This window comes from Serinus canaria, chromosome Z, assembly GCF_022539315.1.
Source record: "Serinus canaria isolate serCan28SL12 chromosome Z, serCan2020, whole genome shotgun sequence".
Classification (NCBI taxonomy): domain Eukaryota; kingdom Metazoa; phylum Chordata; class Aves; order Passeriformes; family Fringillidae; genus Serinus; species Serinus canaria.
Window position 1 is genome coordinate 34381322 of NC_066343.1, and position 16520 is coordinate 34397841.

General features: G+C 35.3%; 1 protein-coding gene and 1 long non-coding RNA gene across 7 annotated transcripts in view; one reads left to right on the top strand and one right to left on the bottom strand.

The window, feature by feature from the left end:
• The window catches only part of AUH (AU RNA binding methylglutaconyl-CoA hydratase), a 111965-nt gene that overhangs the window by 91277 nt on the left and 4168 nt on the right, over positions 1-16520 (top strand). Inside the window, exon 7 of the mRNA XM_009096130.4 lies at positions 15211-15398. Within this exon, the coding sequence (XP_009094378.2) occupies positions 15211-15398 (188 nt within the window). The remainder of the gene's footprint in view (positions 1-15210; positions 15399-16520) is intronic.
• The window catches only part of LOC108962939 (uncharacterized), an 82593-nt gene continuing 66446 nt past the window's right edge, over positions 374-16520 (bottom strand). For 2 of the 6 annotated variants that reach the window (XR_007780418.1, XR_007780419.1), the window contains 2 exons: positions 4639-4694; positions 374-1048 (listed from right to left, as the gene is read on the bottom strand). This is a non-coding gene — a long non-coding RNA (uncharacterized LOC108962939). Of the gene's footprint in view, positions 1049-4638; positions 4695-9174; positions 10129-15635; positions 16222-16314; positions 16427-16520 lie in introns of those variants that run through there. The other 4 variants (XR_007780420.1, XR_007780421.1, XR_007780422.1 and 1 more) reach the window with 4 other exon arrangements.

Here is a 16520-nt window from a genome sequence, read left to right on the forward strand (position 1 = left end):
TCCACTTGATAGGTGTGGGAGGAGAGGTTACCACTGAAGACTGAAGCAAAGCAATTGAGTCTTCATGTACTATTTATTTGTCTGCTGCTTCCCAATGACATTTATTTGTTTCTGTCCAGGCCTGAGCATTATTTTCCTTGTATTGAGAGGCTGAAGTCAGGTGCCAGGGCAGAAATCTTAGGATTTTGTCTGTGCTCTTGGTTACCCTTTTGCAGTGCACACCATATTGCAGTGTATGGATGGACGCAGAGTCCCCAGCTTATAGGGACTGTATGGAAAGAACACCCTGCTCAGGAGCTTTTTAGCAGGAAACTGTACTTCAACAGGAAGCAAAATTGGAGAAGAAATGGGGATTTGGGAGGAATTACGTTAGCTTTTTTAGGAGGAGGAAATCGGTAGGTGATCCCGGAACTTAAAGGACAAAGTTTTAAGGAGCTAGTAGCTGAGGGAGAGAAAAGCTGAAGGAGTTAAACAGCCGCAACACTGAGGAGGGGACTGGGGCTGATAAATCAGCAAGGAAATGGGAAGAAGGGCAGGGCACAGAGTGTCCAGATGGTACATCAAAAACATTTGGATGGGAGCATACCAGAGATGATTGTGCATGCTAAACCATGGTCCCTTAAGGAGCTGGGAATGGAGCTAGTGTTTTTTGAAGACACTATGCTGGAAGAGGGAAATCACTTCAAAATTTATTTCTTTTAAGTATTACTTAAGCTGTGTGGAATGGATACAAATGATTCTCAGTTAGAATGGACTTAACTTGCTTTATTTTATTAACTTTGAGTTTCCTTGGTTCAGTATAAATCAGTCTGATATTTTTGAATGCTCCCATACAGTCATCCTGCAGGTTATATTACTCTTCTGTCATCAGCAGTCCCAACTGCAGTATGTACTGTGCTCTACATGGCATTCAGTGTTGCTGTAGGAAAATTTTACTGTTCTCTTTAGCAGCAGAGAAATCCAGGACTTTGCAGCTGAAGATACAGTTCCTTTGCAGCCTTATACAGTTCCTCAAAAAGTCTGCTTTATATGGTTCCTCATACAGATTCTGAAAAAACATAAACAGGGACAATGCCTTGAAGATTACACAGACATATGTAAAATGCATTTTGGCAAAACTGAAAATTGAAGCACCCAAAAATTAGCTCCTTAGATGCAATTTTGCACAAAACGGTACTATATAGCTTGTAAAGTTTTAAGCCAGCTCTTCATTCTTTATTCTGTATATTCTTTAGTTTCATGGGCATATATACTGGTGCAGTTCATAATGAGAAATTTTTGAAGACTGAAAGTTCTCCAAATATATTGTGCCTCTTGCAGAAGACATTGCTACCAAAGTCAAGCCAAATTTAACTCTGTATTCCAGTGTCAAAATCTTAAAGTGACTCAAAACAAGGCTTTCTTTTTCTTCCTCTCCCCTCCCTTTCCCTCCCTTTTCTTTTCCTTCCCTTTCCTTTTCTTTACTCTCCTTTGTTTTTTGAGTAAATCTCATTTTTCTATGAATTTCATTCTTAGGTACAGCTGAATTTTTTTGGCTGAATTAGGAAACCTGTGAATAGTCTAGCAATATGAACTGATTGCTGGACTTTTTATAATACTTATAAAGGGAAGAGCTTTTAAAAAACTTGAGAGATTATGCACAAATAAAAATAACATTTTGTATTGGGAAATTTTATATTATAATAGTAAAGATGATGTTACCAGCACTGACTGAAATAGAAATATAAATACATCATATTGCTAAGATTCTTTATATTGTGTTAACTTTTAAATGGATTTTAACTTTTTTAGCAATTAAGAAAAATTAGATCTGTAATAATCTGCTTACACTATTGTTTCATACAAAAGAAATTATTATAGGTGTGAAATGAAAACTGCACAATAGTGGAAAGCACAAGATTGTTAGACAATGCAATAAGAAATGAAAAATATAGCACCTTAATTCCATATTTATTTTTGAATCTTGAATTTATCTTAGGAGGATTAGTTTGCACTTGAAGTAGCTAAATTAAATGAACTGTCAATGTTATCTCTTTGACCAGAGGACTGTGAATAGTCTGGATAACTTGATATGTATGCAGGGAAACTGAAAGCAAGGAAGACTATTAACTATAATCCCAACAATAATACTAGGTACTATGGTATTGTGCAAGAGATACTATCATTTCCTGAAATTGAGGAGATGGGTGAAATACAGTCAGAAATCCCTTTGGTATTCTCTTCACACAGAAGCCTAGAAATATTTTATTAAATATTAATAACAACATAAAAGACCTTTGGTCTTATTTTCATTTTAATTAGGCAGGATATATATGCCATTCACTTTGAAGCCAAATGCTACTCCTTTGTATTAACCTGCAGGGGGTACTAGAAAATTGAACCAAGTAGCATTTAGCTATTTCTCCTCCTGCCAGAGATAATTAACATCTACTCTTTTGCAGACTCTCTTACTGTTACCTGATCCCCATATACAGGTTTCATATTCACTTCCAGTGTTTGAGCAGTAGGGTGTGAAATGCTGCCTCAGCCCATTTCTTACAAATCGTCAGAACTCAGGAAAGGTATTAACCTTCAACTTTAACCTGCTAAACTTACAAGGGAAACCTAATCTCATAATTAAATCAGATTGGTGAGACAAAATTGACAGTAATTCCAGGGAGGAAAACAAAGCTGTGTATAATGCACTGAACCCTTTTTTTTTTTTTTTTTGTGTGTGTGTGAATGATAGAGACAACTGAAGAGTCTGAGAATGATAGCTGGTATGGCAGAAGGAAGTAGGAAAATTTTTGACACATTAGGCTAAGACAGGAATTAGTAAGACACAAATAGAATAAAAAGGTAAGAAATTAATTGTATGAAGTCTGTGGGTTTCTAGACTTTTGGCTTGCTGTTTATGCAACCTTTCTACCTCATACGTAAATTTCCCATGCCACATCTAAAGCCTGAGAATTATCTTAGATGGGGCCTTGGAGCTGCTGATGTAGCAACCATTGATCCTGGGCCCTCCACTGGGAGAACCTTGAAGAGCTGCCAGGCTTCTTGGCCAACTTTCTCCTTTGGCTAATAGCCTTGGGCATTCACTTTAGCCAGAGCTTGGTGTACTGCAGTCAGCTGTCCAGGTAGCCTGTACTTCTTTCTTCTTAAACCTAATATATTTATCTCGGTCAGTTAACTGCAGAGCTATAGTCCTGCCAATGCTTCAGTGTGGGACTGGACCATCAACTTGGCTAAGCTTCCTCAGAGTGAAGAGTCTGGTGAACTTAAATGAGTTACACACATTAACCGATAAGAAGCAGAGCTGCTTTTACAGAAAACCCACTTGTGTTCTGCTCAAAGAAAAGTATGTCTGAACATTCCACTTATTGGTAAATTCACATTTTCTAATGATAGCTGGAGAAACTGTAACAAGTTCAACTGTCACTATAATGGCTTTTGAATGAAATTATCTTCTTTGTGCATAAACATTATGAAACATGATATATTTTTTCACTGACCGCCTCCTTCATAAAGAAGATGTTTCTCCTTTGATCATCTAATACTCAGTATTTTGTATATTTTGTTTCCTGCTTATGTAAAATTAACATCATTCCCTCTTTCCTTTACATTTTTTAACCTAGGTCTGGGAAAACAATTATTCATTTCTCCGTATAAAAGTACATGCAGGTGATAATGCTTAATCCTACAGGAATGTTATGGAAATAAATTTCAGTAGTATTTATGAGGAAACTGTGTTGTGGTGATGCTAAGTAGTTTGCTTTTTCCAAAACTTCTGTACAGTGAAGAAGTATAAACAGCTTCGTTTTGTTAACAAGGTGAAAATCTGGCAAACATCTTCCTTCATCCCCTAATTGTCCTGACTTTTTAGACACAATTTTAAGTGGGCAACAAAAAATACTAATCTCCACTTTTTCTAAATAAACTCACATTAGTCAATTTGTGATACACTGACGTATTCTCCTGGGTAGTTTGTAAATTTTAACAGGTATAATCAGATTTGTGAACTTAAAACTTCCACATCTGCTGTAAGATATCATATTAGATTCCACCCCTCTGCTTTTAGAAAAGCCAATTTAGCCTTTACACGGTGACTACCGGACTTGGATTAGTCATGATCACAGAGGCTGCAAAACAGATTCTGATGTGTCTCACTTCCCTTGTTCACAGATATGTATATAATGTGTTAGAGCAAACTGAAAATATTAAACCTATTTTATACTTCTAGAGCAGTTGGTTTGAAAATTTAGCCTTCAAGCGAAAGAAATCTATGTCTTGGCATGTAGAGAGCTGTAAGAGTATGAGATGTTACTGAGGGGAAGGAAATGGGGAGGAAAAAAGGTCTTGTTAGTGCATACAAGTTTTGGCACTTTTCTGTGTCAATAAATACCAAAAAATAGCAACCTTCCCAACTATTCATTTATGAATATCACAAGTGGACATTTTCTGTGTTCAAGAAGCATTACTACCAAAGAGTTTTGAGGCATAGAAGATAGAAAATGTTAGGCTAAACTTTTGGTTTTACTACATTATGAAGTATTTTAGGGTTTTGAGGAGCAGAAGATCAAAAGTTGTAATCTTTTGTTTCAACTAAAAAGAACAAACAAAACCAGCTGATTAATCTTAGAAGATAATCAAACTTACTTGTTTCAGAGGTACAGTAGGATACTGATACAAAATACAGTTATGCGTCATTTATCCTGTAACAGATAAAATGCAATTCAGGTTCAAAAATATTTTAATTATTTTGTATAGTTGCCATCCTGGCAATACAGAACACTGAACGGTACTTGGAAAACACAACTAAGCCATCTCCTGATCTCTCAGCTAGGAAAGGTAAAGATATAATGAAACATCTGACATCTCTGATACTGGAGCACAGCTTGGTAGCTTGTTTTGGCCCCATCTTCGGCTGCCATGGGATTGACAACTGTGAAGTAAGTCACATCAATGTGTCAGGCCAACATAAGACAAAACACTGAATTTGGTCTACTTATGGTTAATGTTAAATTTGAAGGAAATTAAAAATGTATCTTTTATATCCGTATGAATTGTGTAGCTCTGTTTTAATTGAGTATTTTACTTATTTGGAGATCTGCCATTACTGAATAAGAGTACAGAATCTAATTATTTCCATTTCATATTCATTTATAACTGTATTATATAAGAAAGAAAAATAGTTTCCAAACTCCTAATGAATTCACTCTTATGTCTGGCATTTTTCTTCAGCATACAGAAAATTCAACAAATGAAATGGCAGTTGTGTTGTCTGCCTCAAAAGAACAGCTGCACAAGTTAATTCACCGCAAAACAAGCTGAACAAAATGATTTATGGAGTACTGTTTCCTTAATTATTTCACAGAACCTTTCTGGCTCTGGAGATTTGTTTTAGCCAGCTATTGCAAATCTCTGAATTCCAGAAATAGTAGATTCCTGTCCTTCCTTCTTTACCTCCATTTATTTATCATGAAAACAAAAGCTGTTGATCCTTTGTAACTTTGTGCTAATAAGTCTATATTAATATTGTTTCTATTTTAATAAGAAATTAAGATCTGGGAAGACAGTGTTAATCAGATGACTGAGTTAATCTCCGTTTTCTCTTGAGTAATTCTAAGCTAATCTTGCTCTGGCAGTTTTGTGGAACTGTAAAGAAAACTGGAACAGGGTGTAATGTACTTAACATAGACTTGAGTGTTTTAAGAATTCAGTCTATCAGAAGCCTACCCTGGTGCATATTTTGACATTATTTTGCATCTGAGCCTCAAGAAGTATTAATAACTACAATGAAACTTGATTTGTCTAAATAAAAAGGATGAAGAAAGTTAGTTTAATTTTGACCTTTCAGTTCAATATGATGATGTGAAGAATACCTGATAGAAGGAGTTTCATAGTTCATTATGGATAGAGTGAAATTCTCCTCTCATCTTGGGCCTTATGTGGTTCTCATAGCTTCTTGGCTTCCTTGACTGTGCATGATGAAACACTTTCATTGGCCAGAGGCAATTTGGATAGTCCTAAGGATTTTGTCCTAGACATTTCTAGAAGAACCAAGCTAAATGAAGCCCTTATTTGCCCAGTTTCTAGGAAATAGAGTGGTGATCTTGCACAAAAAGGAGACATTTAGAAGCTCTGTACAGGGTCACTGACAATTTTTCTTCCATTTACAGCCATCTAACTCCCTGGAATTTCAGTCTTACTCCCTACCCTCAATTTCCCAGTGTTTTTTACTTGAAAAATGTCTTTCTCCCCATACCCTGCCTTCTTTTCTGTGTGCCTTGAGCATCAGCTGTATGTAGTTTATATTTGCAGAAAACATTTTTTAATTTTTGAGGGGGAAGTAGTTGTTTCTTTCCCATTCAGCATGTTTGCAAGAAAACACCATTGCTCTCTTATTTAGGGACCCAAGCCAGAGTATTGTAGGGGATCATGACTGTGTTTAGTCAGAGGAGGGTGAGATTGTGAGATTCAAACCTAGCAGCCTGAGCTCACAGCTGCACCTAGCCCTCTGTTCTGTTATGAACCAATAAGGAGAGGATGTACTTATTACCAGGGCCGGGGAATTATGTGTGCAAAGCAATTATAATTGCTTCTGTTCAAGGATACTCCACACATTCAGTGTGAGTGCCATGTAAGATCACTGTCGCATTAATGGTCTCATTTTTATTAATTATATTTTATTTTTGTCTGTTTTCTTTCACACAAGTCTCACTGGTATGAATTGAGTACAAGCAACAGTTAGAAGGGAGGGATAATTATCAACTGAAAACAAATTGTAAAACTCTAATTTTTTTTCAGATTTTTTTTTTCTTTTAGAATCTTAAAAACACCAAAAGAAATAGAGATGTATGACAAGGAAATGGATGAGAGAGACTGAGAGCGAAGTAGACTGTCTCACAATCATATTTATGTTTTGCAACACAAAAAGGCATAAGGGCATTGCAAGTGTATCTTACATTTGGTATTTCACCAGATAGCTCCATAGGACACGTACAGCTCTCTGTATGACCTTCAATTATATGTACATGGTAAGATACAACCCTGTTTGACTAGGATTAGAAATGGAGGTGTGATTAATGTCTTCAGTTTCTGACCTGTTTCAGTGGTATACTTCCAAGAAGAATAAATGTTACAACTGAGTCTGGATAGGGAAGAAGGCTGGCGGTAACGAGAGTGAAACACATCACAGGCTTAAAATGAAACAAAAGTAGTCAGTCTTTTAAAAAATATCATTTTATCCGAGAAAGAAAGAGAGACTGAGGCCAAGAAGGTGATGTAGGTTCATGCTTGCTCATCAAATTTCTGGCAGTGCAGGCTAATGGACTCGTACAAATCTTGTCATTTAACTTTTTTTTTCCTTTCCATGATTCTTTTCAGATTTCAAGAGAAAAGTTTCCTTTATTTAAAGATTATTTTTTTAATTTTAGTTTCTTGCTCAAATGTCATGTGTTCTCTGAAGGACTTAGGCAGTCATAGAACTTTTGATGTCTCCAGGCTCCAGTAAAATGTTCCTAACCTGCTGAGGATTTGGGAGAGCTCTAGCAATGAATCTTTAGTCAAGCAGATGGATTGCTGCCAGAGAAGGGTCAAAGGATCTGCATGTAGGAGTGCCCTGGGAGATTCAGAAACAAGGAGCCAGCAGTAGAAGCACAGTGTTCAGCAGTAGACTCTGCTCACTTCAGAATAGTCCTGCCTGAAAAGCAGGATGAAGCCAGATAGTCAGAAATGAGTGGTGTTCCCTGTTTTGTTGAACCTTGGTGGTTTTATACAAACTATTCTTAATAAGTTATGTTAATTAAAATATATTTGTAAGTTTTTTAATAAGTGCAGTGAAGGGCCCTAGAGATGCAGGGAAGCTATTCTAGCTCTTGCTGTTGATATGGGTTCATTTCTTCATTCCCTCATGCCTATATAGGCCCTAATGTCTTTCTTCCTGGAATTTGGATGTAGGATGTAAGGAAAACAAAATTAGTGTCTAATTTCTTGATCCTTAAAACCATAAAGGTCTGTTAAGTCCAACTCATGTGTGCTTGATTAGGTGACAGAAGAATATAATTAGCACTAGTTTCTTCATCTGTGGGGAAAAGACTTGCCATTGCTAACAATACATGTTGCATTGCATGCTAAAAACAGTGACTTCTGTCCTGTATTGCTATGCCACAGCATCAGGCAAGAGGAACATAAAACGTATTTTCTTAATGTATTTTATTCCTGTAGTGTTGTAACCATCTGTCAGATGGCAAATGGGAATAATTGCTTATTTAGTCTCTTTCTTGACTTCCTCTCACATATTGATTTCTGGGTTTTTTTCAAGAATTTAAAAATATGAAGAAGGTGATGGAAGAGCTGAAGTTAAGGAAAAATGTTTGAGCAGTCCCAGACAATAAAGTGTTAAAATACCAGTTTGTGCTTATTGGAGTAGGTCCCCCTGTTGCACAGGAACAGGCTTTAAACTGAAATGTTTATATTAATGTATCTTATGTTCCAATTTACTGGAACAGTTTCCTTTTTGCATTGCATATTGCTATATTAATGCTTGCCAGTAGTGAAGGATTTGGCCTGTTTTTTTTGTAGAATCTGTGTTTTCAAAGCCACCCCCAAATTGTTGTAGATATTATGTTATAGCCTAAGTACTAGGTTAGCTCCAGTGTAGCTGTAGTGTATGGTCCCTATGCCTGGAGTACATTTTACTTAAGATGAAAAATGTGCTTTGCATGTACAACTTAATTTGGCATATATTTATCAGTAGAGAGAGTGCTCTGTCTTCTTGGGATTTGGTAGCTGAGATTGTGTCCTCCTGCTATCTCATTGACTTGCTGTTTCCCCAGAGCTTCCATCCAGCTACCAATTCTCCTTTATTTAGTGCTGCTCAAGTCACATGATTTCAGGGATTAATAATTTCAGACATCAGTTCTTAGAAAACCATTACTCTGGAAGAATTGAAAGCAGATTAATTTGATAGTAGTCGGGATGGGAGAAAGAATAGAGTTAAGGAATAGGAATTTGTTGGGGGGTTCAACAGATTTCTTTGCTGGGTGGAAGAATAAAATAGTAGATTTCTGTAAGAAGACACTCAAGTGAGGAAAACATTCAAGTCACTTGCTTTTAAACAGTGAAAACTTCAGATTTATTAGTCTGTTTTATGCTTTGCTTATTGTTTATTCATTTCAGTTCCGTCCACTGAAAACTATAGTAATTAACCCAATTTCAGACTGTGATCTCATTAAAAATATAAGTAAAATAGGATACTACCATGATAATTAATTTTTCTCTTTCACTAGTGATAAAAGTTTTCCTCATGTCTGTTTCTTTCTTGTCTTGATTTTCATATTAAATGAAGTTTAGCTGTCATAGTCAATTGAAAAGTATTAGAATGTGCACTAGTAAAAAATTATTTGTTTAAAGTACAAGTTAAATAAAAGTTCTTACTTAATATTACACATAAATCCCACATGATTTATGAAGTATGATCTTACAGTGCAGCATTGGTCTAAACCTCCTACCTGTTGTTACAGCTGAGTAATGACTTCATAAATCTGTGGGTGTAATTTTGAAACTGGAAAATGCCTTCTTGTGGGCCATTAATATCTATCTGCAGCAAGAAGACTTATGTTTTAAAGTGTATCTACTTCTGAATTTTGTTTAAGGTGACTGATTGCATCATCAAACAAAATACCAAGCTCCCATATGGAGTAACAGGAAGGCATGTGGTCTTACTGACTATCTCTGTGTGCTCATGCTTGTTGCACTTGTGTACACTTAAGTAGAAGTTAGTAAGTAGATGAACAGTCTTTGGCATTTCTGGTTTGGTTTTTTTTTTTCCTCAAATAATTTCAGTTTAAAAAAAAATAATATTGTCAGCAAATAACATGTGCATTAGCTTTGCCTGGAATTGCAAGTCCTGTATGTCCATGAGGAATAACACAGATCTGTGCTTCTCAAACAGTGTTTTGTCTGACAGTGGAGTTTGTACCATGTTTGTGAGTGAAATGTGAACTGAGTTCCTTATGACAGGTGCAGAATCCCTTTTGAAGTGGAGTCCATTTTATAAACTTTAGGTTCCAGATGCTGTTCTTTGGTTCCATCCATTTCACGTACACAGCCATCTGCTAGGAAACCATCTTCTGTTTTCTCAATCTACAAGACAATTACTTATTTTGAAAATAGATTAGTTTTTCTAATTTACATGACCATTTCATCTTTCAGGACAAAAGCTGTAATTATTTAAGGGCTAGTGAATTCTTAAAGTGTATTTACGCTTCCTCTCATGCATCTTAAGCATTCATACATCTTCAAGCCAAGTAATGCATTCTTCTGATTTTAGCTGTCATCTTCAAGCCACCCACACACAGCAGTTTGGTGTAAGTATTTTTCAGATAGGTTTTTAAATAAACCAATCCACAGATGCAGATGAATAGAATGGATTGTGAAAGTTAAGGACTGATCTGCAAATTAAGTGGGCTGTTTTGGAAATGGGGTTTACCACAGTCAGGCTGGCATATACAGCAAGTTGTCCTGCTTCTTGGACCTCGACTAGGGAGATTGTGTCTGGCATTCCTGTGGAGCTTTCTTTGATTGACTGACATGCCAGACTTGTGTGAGCCCTTTGGGCAGCCTACTATGAAATTTTTCTAAAAAAACTTGTTTCCTTAGTCATTACAGACCCTGGAGCAACCTCTGAGTCAGCCTCAGGCCACTGTCTCAGTCTTTCCTCAGATCTCCAGTCCTTTTAGAAACAACGACTTGCGCGGCCGTATATTAGAGTGGCCTTACCTGCCTGCTCTTTGTCATCTCAGTGCTTTTTTTCCTCTTACAGAAATAGTGTTTTGTTTCTTTTCTTCTCCGTCACATTTTCACCCTGTCATCTTTTTGCATCTTTATGGGTGTCTTTCCCAGTCTAAGCTGGTTTTGGTTGTTTGTTAGTTCTCTGATCTGTGCTGGAGAAGGGCTCTTGATGTTTTCTTCTGAGACAGAATTGGAGATGCCTGAGCCCATAAAGATTTATACCTGGATTTAAATTAACTAAAATACATACAGCTTCTCAGGACTGAGAAGCTGTATGTATTTTAGTTAACTGAGACCTAATATTGGAAATAATCTGTTGGAAAATTTGTGTTAAATGTTATCTAGGTATAGTGCTTAGATTTTTAACATGTTTTGTATTTTCAAAATTTCTTAACTTAGCAACAGATGGAAGGTACTTTAAAAGTGGAAGCTATGTTTGTTACAGAGACTTTTAAAATAGGACATAACATGACTGAAAAGTGTTATACTAAATAATAACTTTATCCATATTAGGGATTTTTTTGTGGATTTACATTGTTGAGGATTCACTATTATAAACGGTAGCGTTCTGCTTTTCAAATTTTTATGAGTTTCAATGGAAGACTGAAAATCTAGTGAGAGTTTTCTGAAAAAAAATCACAAGGATACATTTTACTTCTAATTAGAAGTTTTGTGGATAACTGGTTTTGGTTTCACCACTGATTATTAATAAAATATAAGATGTGCACAGTACTCTTTAAAAGAAGAAAGCTAGAAACCTGTCAGTTTAATTCCTCTGCTGTGAATGAAAGGGATAAGATAGGATATAGGATATAGGATATAGGAGATAGGAGATAGGAGATTAGGATAGGATAGGATAGGATAGGATAGGATAGGATAGGATAGGATAGGATAGGATAGGATAGGATAGGATAGGATAGGATAGGATAGGATAGGATAGGATAGGATAGGATAGGATAGGATAGGATAGGATAGGATAGGATAGGATAGGATAGGATAGGATGACTGGTTTTTACTTGATTTAGTAAACAGAATTATTACTGACTTAAATTTTGGAATTTTTTTTTGTCAGAACATGATTTTTTCCAATATGTTTTGACAGTGCCGTCAGCTATGAGAAACTACTGACTGTAGATATTCTCTGCCAGAATGATGAATCTATTCCAGTAAGCTGGTTGCTTCATCTCGTTGGATATACTCTTGGGCATTTATCACGTAATTCCCTTAATTCAAACCAGTTGTGTAAATATTTTGTAAATGATGAATTACTCACAGTAAATAAATATTCATGCAAAATCAACTATTTGTTAAATTTTAAAAAATATTTTTAATAGTTTTTGTACCAGAAATTAGCAGTCTTTTGTTTACAAAACTTTAAATATTAAATAATGTATCTAAAAATGCTATTTGCAATTATTACAACATTGACTCTATACCATTTTAGGTTAAGAGTACATTTACATTGCAACTGTATGTTAAATACTTTTATCAGCCCAGTGAGTAATACCAGATCACTAGTCCTTGAAATAACATGTCATTAAATTTGTGAAGATGAAACAACTATTCTCCCATCAAATTCTGCACTACATTTAGATGAAATGCCTTGGTTAAGTAATGTCTTTGAAGACTGGGTGTTACTTCCTTTAGCTCTGATTATAGTTGGCAGACACTATGTGTTCTTTGTGTATTACCAAAACAGAACATCTATCTGTGGCATACTCCATCTTTTCTTCATAAATGGATGCAACTTCAGTGTGTTGGATGTATTATATTGTGTTGTTTGCATTTGATAAATTTGGTCTTACAGCTTTTGTGTGTACAAGTTTGTTACTCCTGCTACTGAATATATATGATTGATGAAGAGAACTGTTGGTTTCTGTTCTGTAAATATGAATCAAAGAGTATGGTCCTCTGCTTAATGGCTTTTCAGTGTAGGAGGCATCCAAACAACTGTAGTCTGCTTTTTTTTTTTTTTTTTTTTTGCTCTTTAATCATTATTGTGTAATACACTGGCAAGAACAGTTTTTTTTAATCTATAAACACTCTTTCATGCTTCAACATATCCATTGTTTGGTCAAAGTTATGAAATATTGTTGCTCAATGAAACTTTGTTTTCAGCATTTCCTGGTAAAGCAGTAATAGAAGAGATAAAACAGTAAAGGAAGGGGCAGATAATTAAGTAAAGAAAAATACTAGGAATACGTGCAAGAAAGAAGCATAAGATGCAGAGTCAGTAAATACAGGCTCATATGGTTTCAGGTCTTATGATTTGGACAAATAGTTTTCTTTAATCAAAAGCCAAACTGGATGCTTTTCTAGATTCCATGGCTGCCATGAAAGGAATAATTTGTGACTAAAATATTCTTAAGGAGAATAAGGTAGACATTTGCTATGTTCCGATGTGTGCTTAAAAGCATGAATGTGTATAAGAATAGATGTTGATTAGTGTGACAGCTTATTTGGGTGAGAAATTAAAAGACATTCAATGTTTAAATAAAAAAAACAATAAACTTTTGGTGGGGATGGTGGTGGTGGAACAGCTCAGTATCAGAAGCAGTGCTTTTCTTGAAAACACCACTCACATTTTTCTGGCATGTAGACATGATATAAATTTGATAGATACAGCTTTAGTCATTCTCCATGAATGTCAGCAGTGAAGCAAGCCAAGGCTGAAGGGAAGGCTTATGCTTCAGGGTTTGTAGTGGTTTTTGGGATCCAGTATGGGGTTACTTTCATCTATGTGCATCCCTCTCCCCTTTCTTAAAAATGTCTCTAAATTGTACTGGTAGCAAAATTTTACCCCTAGCACTATCACTGGCTTAGCTTTAGAACTTAGCAGAATTAGCAGAATATATTCAATATCTGTTGCCCTTGACCACTAGGACTGACTTGCTAAAATCTTCTCAAGCATTGCAGGATCATAGAGAGTATCACATTATTCGTATCTACTAATGCTTTTATTCTACAGATTTTATTTTAATTGTTATAATAATTTTTTTCACTCCTCCAGTTTTTGCCTGGAAAATGTAGCTCAGTTTTTGTTATAGGCCATCATCTTCTACTATTCTAGAAAGGCATAAGGCAGAAACCCTCCAAACCATCTACAATTTTGTATTTTAGAAGATGTTCAAAGGCAGATCTGATTTTACGAAAAAGAATACAGTAGTACTGAAGCTTGTGGTTCAGAAAAATAGTAGTTGAAAGCTGAGCCATTAAATCACAAAAACTTTTAGTTTGTTTCCAGTCAGCTTATTTATCTCATCATATATTGAAAGTATTTTCAGGAAACATCAGTAAGAGAACTGAATGGCTTGAATAAAACACTGGTGACTTGGTCCACATTATGTAGTAAAAATTAAAATACTTTGTTGAACACACATTTGCACAGTGTTATACCGCCTGGCTTTGAACAACTCCTATAAATATTCCTCTTGCATATATACATATATTTACATTTAAATATATTAGCATGATCTTCCAGAAATAACTATTTGGAAAGAAATTTTTGCTTACAGACTGTTTGTATAAATTGAGTATTTGTTTCAGATCCATGTCAAAATGGTAGACCTTGTGATTTTCAAAATACTTTTTCCTGGATAAAGGCCATTTCCACTGTCTTAATTCATAAAAATGTGCTTCAGTGATTTGAATCTACATCTTCCATTTTGATAACAATTGTTCCCACATTCTCATTGTTTGTTAGTTCTCAAAAGTTAATTGTTAGTCCAGCTAAGCAATCTTCATTTCTGGTTAATGTACTTACTGCTTACTGACCTTCTGAAAATGCTGATAAGTCAAAGAAATTTTGAATGTGCTAAGAAATGCTAACTTTTAAAAAGTTAGATGCTTTTCTCCACTGATCTGCACCTGTCATTGTTCTTCCCTAGTTTTTGTAATCACACTTGAGGGTTGTAAGAATTATGCGGGAGTAAGACGAGGCAAAACCGTGGCTTCTTAGAGACCTTGTCTAGTAGTGCTTATAGTTTAGTTTACATGTAAATATTGTCCCTAAGGTGCAAATTCTAGAACAGACTTTAAGTTTAGTTATTTGGAAGTGGTGATTTATGTCATAAAAATATGTAGTGTTCAAAAGAAACAGAGGGTTAATTACTGTCAAGTAGTTTTTGTTCCACTTTTGGCTGATATGAGGAAGGTAATTTGTCTGTAATAGAAGAGAATCTCTATTAATAATACCAATTTTCATTTATTTACATGTCTTTCTAAGAAACAGGGCAATTGATTTCAAATTAGATGTAGTCTGAAAAACTGAATAAGGTACTTAATAATGCCTTTGTACTAGTTGAATTTCTGTATGTCTATGTAATTGTTTATGGAATTTAAAATGAAAATACTTAAGATGAGCAAGGCACCTACATTTGTGGTATAGATACATGGGAAACTAATAGTTGCATTTTGTCTTTTTACAAACTCTAGGGGGGACACAAAGATTACCTCGCACAATTGGAGTGTCATTGGCAAAAGAACTAATCTTCTCTGCACGCATTGTAGATGGTGAAGAAGCAAAATCGATAGGATTGATTAGCCATGTGGTAGAACAGAATGAAGCAGGGGATGCTGCATACAGAAGAGCATTAGCTCTGGCGAGAGAATTCTTACCTCAGGTACAACAAATTATTTTGATTTTGGCTTTTAGTTTTTACCAAACAATAACTCTGAAAAAGAAACAGCTTTATTAAAGAAAACTGCCACAAAATTATGTATCAAAAAACTGTGCTAATTATGTTGCAAGTAATCAGAAGTTTTCTCTCTTGTATTTAATGGTGTTATTTGGTAATTATTTCATAGTGAAGAAAAAACCTCCATCAGTCCTCAAGTTGCTATGATCTGGTCTGCGTTTTCATTATATCTTCTGGCTTTCAAGTTTTAAACAAGAAAAAAAACAACATACAGGTTTTATTTTTTAGTATAGCAATTATTTTAATGAATTACTTTGTTGCTGTGGAACTCCTCAGAAGAGAGGCAAAAGGTCCTTGGTAGAATATTCGTAGGAGGCAGAAAAAGAAAATAATTAGTGAACCACTTTATTGGATCACAAGTGTAACAGCTAAAATTTTTCATTGGAAATGTAAAATGTTATAGCTTAGATATGGCATTTATTGGTGGTTATTTGTGTCTTAAACACCTTGATAAACAATTAAAAGTACAGTAAAAATTTTAACATACAGTAGTTCTGGAAAGTTGATTGATGGTTACAACTTTTATTAGTACTGCCTCATGAGCATTTGGCTTTTCCCAAATCAGCAGGCCTGAATATCCAGAAGCTGATGCTGATGGATAGGCACAGGACTGAGATGATTCCCAAAGAAACGTTGCAGTTCTGCAGCACATTGGAGGCGAGTGTGGAAATCCCTCTGCTTAACGGGGATCTCAGCCGCTCACGTAAGAGTGTCATCACTTGACCAGAGCAGGCTTTGCAATAGCATACTGTAGGTTTGAAGCTTGTATCAGTTAATTTTATTTCATGATTACATATTTTCACATGTCTCCATTGTGCAATAGTAGGGATATAGGACTGACCTTGCAAATACCTATAATGATGCATCTTATAGTGGCCATTCTGAGCCTTGTTTTGAAGGAAATTGATCAAGCTTGACAAATGTGGACACACTCAGCACCTTTGAAACATAAACTGAACACAATAATTAGGTTCTTTTGAAAATAGTATACTTTTACTTTTTCTTAATATTCAAACTATCAATTTAGAAGCAAGTGTCTACTATAAT